The 10,852-nt window shown below is 31.8% G+C and overlaps 1 protein-coding gene across 1 annotated transcript; it reads right to left on the reverse strand.

Moving 5' to 3' along the window:
- Nucleotides 1-1,152: 1,152 nt before the first annotated feature.
- LOC145642782 (F-box/LRR-repeat protein At4g14103-like) lies at nt 1,153-3,813 on the reverse strand. Its single transcript, XM_081693956.1, has 5 exons — nt 2,892-3,813; nt 2,367-2,806; nt 2,045-2,281; nt 1,331-1,489; nt 1,153-1,224 (listed from the first exon to the last, which is right to left on the reverse strand). The coding sequence occupies exons 1-5, from the start codon at nt 3,706-3,708 to the stop codon at nt 1,153-1,155; spliced, it is 1,725 nt and encodes a 574-aa protein (XP_081550082.1). The 5' UTR covers nt 3,709-3,813.
- Between the last annotated feature and the right edge of the window lie 7,039 nt (nt 3,814-10,852).

A 10,852-nucleotide genomic window follows, 5' to 3' on the forward strand; every position in this document is an offset into this window, starting at 1 on the left:
AATTGAACCTTCCTTGTTTGGATAAAGGAGAAAAGGAGGAAAGGGAAGGGTTTTCACCATTATTTATTGATTCCTAATTTGTGAGTTGTTTGCCATCAACATTATACTAATTTTTTATTTTTCAGAAAATTATACAACAATTATTTGTATTATAATTTAAACCTAATAATTAAAAACAAAAAAAAAAACAAAATATTGATAAACTTCAATTAAAACCAAACCGATAATTTTATATATTATATTCTTCCAAAAAAAGTATGTAAATTAATCTTAAATATTAGATTGATTTTCAAACTGATTTTCCAAAAATAATTTTCGAACAAAATCAAAGAAATTAGCAATGAAAATCGAACAAAAAAACAAAAAAAAAATAATCGAATAAACATTAGCAATGAAGAAGAGCAACAAATCCCTAGAAATTGAAGGATAAAACTCGTGAGAAGCAGAGTAAAATAACATATTGAATTATTTGGCTTTTACCTTGAAAAATCAAGAGATTGAAAGAGATGAATTAGAAATGCCAAAACCCTAGTAATTGGGGTAAATAATCGTGAGAAGGTATGGAGGTGCAGAGAGAAAATAATAGAGCAGGAGATAGATTATACTTGTATAATATGTTGAATACAGTATTCCAGTTGAATATTATTTAGTTGTTTTCCTCCCAAATCTTTTTAAATTTGGAAGGATTTAATTCTTTAACAATTAAATAAAACTTTTCCCTTCATTTCTCTTACCCCCTTAATTTGTTATCCAAACAATGGATTTAATCCTCCTCCCTTTCCCTTCTCTTCCTTTCCCTCCATTCTTTTTGTCCAAACTAGCTGTAAATAAGATAAACTGAAAAAAGTGTAAATAAGTTCAACTACCTTTAGTTCACCATTCTACTTTATTTATACTAGATGTAAGCGACGTCCAGTCCAGTGAGGGTTTGATCACTCAAAAGTATATTAGAGAGCCTAAGTGGGTAAAAGACTAAAAGTTTAACATCAATAACGACACGACTCATACAATTGTTTTATCCAAATAAAAGCATCCAATTACATTACTTAGGCAATAACATTACACTCCACGGTGAGCAAGGAGAGCCTAAGAGAGTAAAAGTTTAACTTCAAAACATTACAATGTGAAACAAAGGGAGTTCAAGGGCTTCACTTAAGCTACATTCAACTTAGAAGATTCTACAGACAACAGTGCACCAACACGAACGACATCCCCTAAGGGTCTCTAACAAAAGGTACATACACATCAGATAGTTTGCACTACACTACTTTCTTGAAGAGGAAAGTAACAAGGCGTCACATAGTAAGAGCACCAGTTAATTTCTAGTAACAGCACGGTCAAGAAATCTTCTCAAGCTTCCATCATCTTCAAATCCTTGTTGCTCTGTGATCTCATAGTTTCTTAATGAGTGCCGCCAACAATTGACAGGAAGAGACGGATAACATCCACAGCTGGTCTGAGGCAAATCAGTGGGCTCGTTGTAATTCAACTGAAACAGAACAGCGAAACTACAAAGGTTAGCTAGCATCTAAATCAATATAATAAAAAAGGGGAAGCTCTTGACAAGGGAATCCTACAATGAGTATAATAGTATATGGTATACCAAAATTTTAAAAGCATACATACTACCAAGAAAAACGCTTTTATGTACAAATTTCGTCCCTAAACAATAGCCAGCATACTTTATATATGATGAGTTTTTGCAACAAGCCAAGAAGGGGCAAGAGGAACCGGAGGTTGTGGAGCAGCATTTTCAGGGGAAGTAAGACAAATGATGGCAGCATTTTCAGGGAAAATAAGCATTTTCAGCATCATTTTGACAGCTTTTGCTGCGAGTAAAGAGAAAGAAGGACAAAGCATAGGCAGCTTTTGTTAGAGGTGATCAATATTGGCCAGGCCGGGCCTAATTTCTTTGTTTTATAAAGATCAGATTGTATAAAGAAAGGGGTTATCGTTTTTTTTTTCTTTGTTACTAAAAATGCAAAAGTATAATCTCAAGAGAAATTATTTTCAGACCAAGGAGAAATAGAAAAGATAATCACACCTTCAACAGCAATTTCAATAATGTTGGGTTCCGATGAGCATGAACATAAGGAGAAGGACCAAGTCTTTCATCCATCATGTGGAAAGTCTTCAGTCGAGGACACAACCAAAGGATGGATTCAATGCTTCTAGTTACATCAAGACAGCTCACAGAATATCCGGGAAACACCTTCAGTTGCTCAAATTCACATAGTGGTGACTGACTTCTCAGCCTCAATGGTCTCGGAATTATTACATTCTTAACAAAGAGCAAGTATAAAGTTAGGTCTCTCATAGTAAATGAGATCAAGTAACTTGGTTGAATCAATTAGAACAAGACGTACCTCAATTATTTTTGTCTCGATAGACAAATATTTGGACAGCCTTAGTTGCCTGAGCAGTTCAATAAGCTTGATATCCCATGTATTATCTCCAGATCCATTTATTTGTAGCTGAAGGGTAACGCAAGCAGGTGCTAGTGTTGTTTCTGAGGAAAGAGAGATTATGTTTCCATGGGTGCAAAAAATGAAGTCATGCAGGTTTGGACAGTTAAGCTGAATTTGTTCCAATTGCCTCTCACACCGGATTTTCAGACATTGAAGATGGACTGATGTAATCGTTAAATGTACTGTTTTAGAGTCACAAGCAATCTCCAAAACATCGAGGTAAAAAAATTGGGATAGATGTCGGTTCAACCATTCATCACTAAAAGAACATCCTAACAGCCTTAAATCTGATAACCTTCGACAGAAGCGGAAATCTAGTCCATCTTCAATGCGAAAACCTGAAATAGACACAATTAGAATCAAGGCACCCGAAAAATTAATGAAACAATGAGCCTGTGAAACATTAGTACATGATAGGCTTACCACTTAGCTCGATATGTGTTGAAGTATGACAAGAGCTTCCCAAGACAAGTGCACAACGACTACTACTATGTGGTGAATAACAGATTGAGTGCAGATTGGTTGTGTTGATCTCAAACAGTTCCAATCCCCTGTTACACTTCTGTTCAAGATAATGTAGGTTAGGATGCCCTGAAATCTTAAGTGATCGAAAACCTTCGCAATCATTGAGGCACAACTTCTCAACACCAGTACAACTAGCTATTAGGTTCTCGACCATCTGCTGATCCATTATGACATGGTTCACAGAAAGTTCACGCAATGCAGGGAGATTAATTTCACTTGTAGATATACCAGATAGGTTGCACCCCTGAATATATAATTTAGTCATAGATTTGCAAGATAAAACACACTTTGGCACGTAGTATGAACGACTAAGTTTAGATATTATTGAATCACCAATGACATCAATCACAAGCTCATCAACTATCAACCTGTCCAAACAAGAAGCAATTCTTGAATGCAAGCTACATATTGGAGGTATATAAAGGTGTAACTTTTGAATTGTCGGCCTTTTGCTTATGACAGCTCTGTCAAGAAACTCCACGAATTCTAGTGCATCTTCAGGATCAGGACCATCTTTACAGGCCAGCTGGTAACTTACATCATCCAAATTCCAGTTTTGGAGAAAAAAATCTCGCCCAAAGTTGAGCCAGGGGATGCTAAGCCAATCATACCTCCAAGTCCTGGACAAGACACTTGTCAAAATAGCATCTTGCGTTGTCAGGAAAGACAGTATGTGCTTCCTTGTGTCTTCTGGGAGTTCTGATATTCGGTCCATATTGGGCCTCAAGCCTGCGATGAATGATTGCTGTACCAAAATCTACGCAGACAGTGGAGCATAAAGAGAACCATGTTAATATTTATAATTAAACTTTATAAACAAGTAAATTACATAAGTTTGCTAATCTAGCCAGTTGATAATTCAACTATAAAAAAATAAAATAATCATGCAAAACTTTCTATGAATGAAATAAGTTGGTGTCCATCAAAGATCTGATATAGTAAGACATGAGAAAATCATGGAAAATTACACACTCGGCTCGCAAATCATGCCTATGCTCATGAAAACAGATAAGAATCTATCATCCTAGTCTCCAACTCAAGAGTTATAGGTGGTTACCCTCTCACTAAAGGAGCAATAATTATTTTTTAAGAGTTTTGCAATGCCTCACTAATTTTCACTTCTTATAGAAGCCATAAGAAGAATCGCAGGATATCCTTACAAATAAACGAACAAACAAATTAAAATTAAAACCCTTAATCCCAAAGATGGGGCCGGCTTTTAATTGTACATTGGGTTGTTTTATTCCAACCACTTCTGATAAAGCAAACAAATTGACTAAAATTTCTCAATAATCACAATAAGATTAACATTTAGAAGACTTATTAGTTAATGTATTCTAGGCACTACATAAACAATTAATATCATACTTATCCATTGAAACAACAACTAAATACTACAATAAACTTCTCATACTCATTTGTTACACCAGCATATTTCAACACCAAAACTCCAAATTTCCTCCTCATCTCCGGTGACTCTTTTGAATTGGTATTAGGTAGAGAATTACAAACCCATAACAAAACATGTACGGAGTACTAGCGAAATAGGAAACACGAGCAATACAATTTATTTTATTTTATTATTATATAAGGAGAAGGGCCCTACACAATCGGAACCTCACACAAGTGCTCCTAGGAGGTTGTGTGATCAAACAACACTAGACCAAACGTTGCTTGGCTCGAGCTATACAAATATAATTACCAAAACATTAGAAGTAAAAAAAGCTTGTGGAAATAAAGCCATACTCCCGGATATAGGGTAAAACCATTTAGGGCCTTTTTCGATTGACTGAACTCAGCTGAGCTGAACTTATTAATTAGTGATTTTTAACTACGGATTAGTGATCTTTGATTATTTATTGATTATTTATTACTATACATATGTGTATATACAAATGTACATATTATTATTAATAATAATATTATTATTATTATTATTATTATTATCATTATTAATTATTGATTATTATTATTATTATTATTTATTGATTATTATTATTATTATTGTCGTCGTAATAAGAGCTTAAAAGAATGAAATTTGGCTTTATCATTAGCAATATCATTAGACGTAAATTAAGAGCTGAGCTGAACTGAGCTGAAGTGAACTTCAACGGAAGAACAGGCCCTTAATTTAAACAAAAAAAGCTTAAGTCTATAAAACGCTATACTCACATAATTTATCTAAACAAAAAAGAACTACTTTGTACAAAGAATTAGAGGGATACATCATACAAAGTAAAAGATCAACACACTTAAGTCTACATTTCTCTCAACTTATAATCAAAAGTTGTTGTGCTAATTGGAAAATAAAAAACATTTAATTTTTTTTTTTTTTTTTTTTATATCATTATAACAAAATTAATCTTATTTTTTTGTTTTTTCATTTTTTTGGGTAGAGCAGATGCCGCAGATCTGTGATCTAAATAGCAGCATTATTACATAATGTCTCTTTAAATTTTCTTAACTTCTTATTTACATAGAATTTAACTCATCTATCTTAATTAAATTAATTGATTGTCGTTTTAAAAAATAAAAATGAACGTTAAAATATTACAGTTTTTATTTCTTAAAGAGGGATGGAGATAAAAAAAAAAAAAAAAAAAAAAAAAAAAAGAGGAGATAGAAAATACCAATTTTGGAATTGAGAAGAGTATGGTTGGGAAAACCAAGCAACAAAAACAAGCAGTAAATTACATAATTCGTAAGATCTTAGCACATAAAGATGAAAACATTAGCAAAAAAATTAATCTACAAAGTATAAATTAACCCAATTAGAAGTGATTCAAGGAAGAGAAAAAGATAAATATGAAATTAAGCCATAAAAAAACTTTTTTTTTTTTTTATTTTTTTATTTTGAGGAAAACTATAAAAAAAACCTTGAAGTAGAAAGAGATATTTACCAGATTTTGACTGTTTAATTTTAACCCATCAAAGAGGATGAAATTATGTTGGATGTGTGAATTTGAAAGAGAAAGTGTTAAATTGGGGAGATGACAGAATCTTTTTAAACTCCACTATGTCTACAAATACTACGTGTAATTAAAACTTTGTACGGGTAAGAAAGGTGGTGTAATGTTAGAAATGGAAGAAAGTTACGCATTTACATATGCATAAGAAGGGATATTCATGTACGGAGTAATTATACATATATATAGATGAATGCATATTCTGATATCATTGGATGATCAAATAGTACCACTGAATATACAGTGATACTATATATGCACATAATGGTATTATATATGCATTCAGTTGTACAAAATTTATGCTAAATAGTTTCACTAAGAATTCAATAATACCATATAAACTTTCAGTCGAACAATCAACAAGTGGTCCCCCATCACGTGATACAACCCGACCAAAAAATAGGTGGGGTTCACCTAGAGACATCTCTTTTCCTATCTCTCTCCTCTTTTCTCTCTTTATCATATGTTTTAATAATATTTTAATCAATGTTAGGCATTTACAAATGCCTAACTTTCCTCCCTTTGAAATTCCTCATCTTTTTAATGAAATTCATCCATCCTTGTAAATATAAAAAAAAAATGTTGAGACACAATTTTGGCCATTAATTTATCTAATTATATATTAATAAAATCATTAAAAAAAAATTGATATTCTTAAAGTATACATTATGACGAATACAACAATATCATTTGCTTTATATAAATCATCAATCAATCAATCAATAACAATATACTAAAAGACACACCAGTAATGACACGTGTCATTTTGTGGTGTGTCCTTAGTATTTTTTTAAAAAAAAAAGTTTTCAAAAATTGATAAATAATATATGCAAAATATTTACTTTCAAAATTTAGGAAAAAAAATCGTATAATAATATATTTATAAACTTAAAAATCTAACCATATCTTTGTATAAATAAATTCTTATTTTTAATGTATAATGATTATATATATATAGTTAAAAAAAATCATGAATATATATATTTTCAACTTAACATGGTTGGTGAATGAAAAAATCATGTTTGGAAAAAAAAAAAGGTCATCAAGGTTCAAAATAGAAGAAAGCAATATAATATGTATTCAAAAAAGATAATATATATATATATATATATATATATATATATATATATATATATATATATATATATATATATATATATATATATATATATATATATATATATATATATATATATATATATATATATATTAAGTAGCTTGATATGAGATAAAAAAAAAAAAAAAATTAAACTGATAATCCGTGACAAAGGTTGAAAAACCGTGTATAGCACGGGATCTAACCTAGTTAGTTAAATTATTAAGTCAAAACCATTATATAAATAGTAAAAAAAAAAAAAAGTGAAACTGCAACTGTTTTGGGTAAAAATACCCTTGCTACGTGGCCCAATAAGAGAAGGACACGTGTCAACCCAGGACAGGTCCAGCATTGGCCACTCACATCCTGACACATGGCATCCCTAATCAACAAAGGAAATAACGGCCTTCAGGGCCCAATTCTCAAGAAAGCCGCAAAACAATGCAACCCATTAAGTTAGAATGACCTAAGCTAAGGGGCGTATATTCCAATTATCCTATAAATAGGGAGATTTTTCCTATTTTTGGGGCACGTTCATTTATTACAAACACCTTGATTCTCTCACATTAGATAAAACACCTGATCTCGAAATCCGAGAAGATTTCACTTTTACCTTTTCCACACCTTTTCATATTCTTTAACACGTACTTACTTGATTGTCGGATGCGGAGCTCCAACCACCCGGGGTATCCGTTGTTTTGCAGGTACAGACATCAGATTCCAATCTTGGTGTTGTAACTCTCTCGAAGGACAAAAAAAACCCCGAAATAGTAACACCTATTAAAACACGGAGGGAGTTTGTACTCTCTTTATGTTTTATTACTTGTTTTACAGAGTACGAAGTATTATTTTTCTTTTGTGACCGTATATTATTACTTACTCTGTTTTTATTTGATAGTTTGACTGGTACATTTACCTATGCACAACTTTCAATTTTCTTATCTTTAATTATCCATAAGTTTAAAATATAAAAAGTTGATATTTGAAAACTATGATTTGAGACAATTTTAACAAACATTCACTGATGTTTTATTTTATATACCCCCTCCGTCCCATAATATAGTTTTTGTTTGTGTTTTTTCACGGTATTTAAGAAATAAGAGGAAAAAGTGGATGAAATAAATTAAAAAAAGTGAAAAGTACAATTATTAATGAAAGTTAGAGAGAGGAAGTGAAAAAAGTACAAAGCATATGTAAAATTCAATGTGTAAAATTCAAGGGTAATTTAGGAAGTACAATGAATAAAATTAAAAAAATGAGGGTATAATGGTCTTTACATAGTATTAAAAAATAAAATCAGGAACAACAATTTTGATTTCCAAAGTAGGAAATCGAAATTACTGTGCTTATTTTTATAATGGTCTTTACATACTTTAGCAATATTCACATGTACCGCTTTGACTTTTGTTTGTAGGAAATTGAAATTATTGTTCCTGTTTTTGAAATTTATTAAGTTAAATTAAAAATCATCAAGTTAACTAATAGTCAAAGTAGTACTTATTTTATTTTCATTTTTTCGGAAACTTTTAACAATATTTTACTATTTTTCTCCCTACTAGTGGTCCCTCACTTTATTTTATTAATATCTTTCATATTTTCTCTGCTTTCCCCTTAAGAACCCCATTGGTTGCCTGATTAAGGTGGGCTTCAAGAAAGAGAAAGAGAAAAACTATTAAAATAAAGGAAAAAAATTGTAATTAATAATCCTACCTTTGGTTCATCTTCTCAAAATTATTTCACCTTTGCGTATTGTAAAAATAATCCCACCTTTTACCTCATATTCTTAAAAAGAAATCATAGAAAACAATGATAATCTCAAAACTAATGAAATGCAATAGTAATAATAATAAAACGAATAATGAAAAAGTGTAAAAAGACACCGTAACTAAAAAAAACCAGCTAAACTAATTTAAAGCGCAATTTTAATATTAAGAACCAAAAAAGCAACAAAGATTCTAACTAAACAAATTCTACGAGAAAACAAAGCTAAGACTAAGGTGTTGTTTGGTTAACATGAGAAATAAGTTCCCATAGGAAATTATACTTCATGGGAAGTAGTTTCCCTTGTCCATTTCCTAGGAATTAACTTAATTAGTTTGGTTGATAATATAGGAAATTTGATTTTCTAGATATTATTTCCTATGTTTTATTAGCTAACTTGATGATTATTAATTTAACTTAATAAATTTCGAAAAAGAAAGAGATTAAATTATTAGTGATGATAATGCAAGTAGGCCCATAATAATCATGGAGATTGTAACTTACCAAGAGGGGGGCTTGGTATGAATCTACCCTGGAATTTCTATTTCATTTCCTCACTTTGATAAATTGGTGTCAACCAAATAATACATGTAATTTCCCTTTTTTTTTTTTTTTTTTTTTTTTTTTTTTTTTTTTTTTTTTTTTTAACCTCCAACCAAACCACATCTAAAAAGAAATATTTTAACTCTAGCTTCCTCCAATGTCAGCCCACTAATATGATTTGTATAATACCCCACCCACAATACGCATAAACAACATTATTTAGCTGCACTTGGATTTCTCTCGCCCAATCAGGCATCGGGCTTCTCGATCGAGCTGGTTGCTATTTTTACTTGCCCAACAGGGGGAAACATCGGATCCTCTTGTAGTTATGCCTATTAAGCTTGAGTTTAAAACTTGGACTTTTAGCTTGAGCTTGTCTTTAAATGTGATCCATGATCTAATACCCTAGTCAGACTTTACTTTATTTTGTAGTTCATAGAGTTAAGTCCTCTCTAAATCACGCCCCTAATTACCAAACTAAATTACTCTAACTCGGACTTGGGAAAATAAAATTCGATCAAACTTCAATATTTTCATAGTGACACATTAAGCTCGAGAATTGTCATAAATATGCAAACTCCTATAAAATAATACAAACTCTACAAAAACACTAGAACGTGTATATTGGTAATAAAAACAGCTTCATATAGCTTAAATAATAAGCACAAATATGACTTTGGAATGAGGAATAAAATCACATGTAAAATACAAATATCAGACCCTTGTCCATGTCGAGTTGTCTTTTAGTGGGCTGATGTATATTGTGATAAGCCTTAGCTGCTTCGCTACTATATGGGCCGCGGGGCTTAGAATCTTTAGTTTAGTATAGGAATTGTTAGATTACATTCCATAGCTTGCTCGCACTGTATTGATGGCCTACCTGAGGGCATGTTAAGATGATTGTATCTAGAAAACTAACTCGGGGCGGGTTTGCTTTGATTTCGAGATGGCTTTGGTTGGCCGTCTCGGTTGTCTTGACTTTGCCGAGGATAATTCTTGTGGCAATCTTGCCTTGCACTAAGCTAAGACTGACTTAAGAGAATCGGAGTCCCTTTTGGTGTGAACTTCTACTTCAAGAATTTTTGAGAGTTTCACTTGAGAAATGTTTGTCTTAGAGAATGTCTTCTGCACAAAAGACGACGCCGAATTGTTTCGGGTAAAACAATGTGGCCAAGACTTAACCTTTATCCGTGAATTGAATATTGGTTTGGACTAATTGAAGATGGGGCAAAAATCACTTGCAAAGAGCATGTTAACTGCCCTCCGGGGTGTATTCGAGGAAACTCGTCGTTCGATGCCTAAATCAGTACGTGTGATTGATACTCAAGGAAAAAAAATCAATGAATGGAAGTGTCGTAAATGTTGAAATGTTTGTAGATACTTTGTTTGGTTAATTTGGGGTATTTAAATCTTAGTAAAATGGCCCAAGCATTGGTGGGCTGATTTGATCCAAATGGAAAAGGACTTTGGTCAATAGACTTGGCTGACTTAGA

This window comes from Chenopodium album, chromosome 8 (assembly GCF_948465745.1).
Source record: "Chenopodium album chromosome 8, dcCheAlbu1.1, whole genome shotgun sequence".
In the NCBI taxonomy this organism is placed as follows: domain Eukaryota; kingdom Viridiplantae; phylum Streptophyta; class Magnoliopsida; order Caryophyllales; family Amaranthaceae; genus Chenopodium; species Chenopodium album.

Bases quoted from the DNA above. Each gene is read 5' to 3' on its own strand.
- LOC145642782 (XM_081693956.1), bottom strand. From the start codon at position 3,708: ATGGACCGAATATCAGAACTCCCAGAAGACACAAGGAAGCACATACTG. The intron at 2,282-2,366 runs GTACGTCTTGTT...CTCTTTGTTAAG, and splicing joins TCGAGACAAAAATAATTGAG to AATGTAATAATTCCGAGACC. The intron at 1,490-2,044 runs GTGTGATTATCT...GTTCTGTTTCAG, and splicing joins TATTGAAATTGCTGTTGAAG to TTGAATTACAACGAGCCCAC.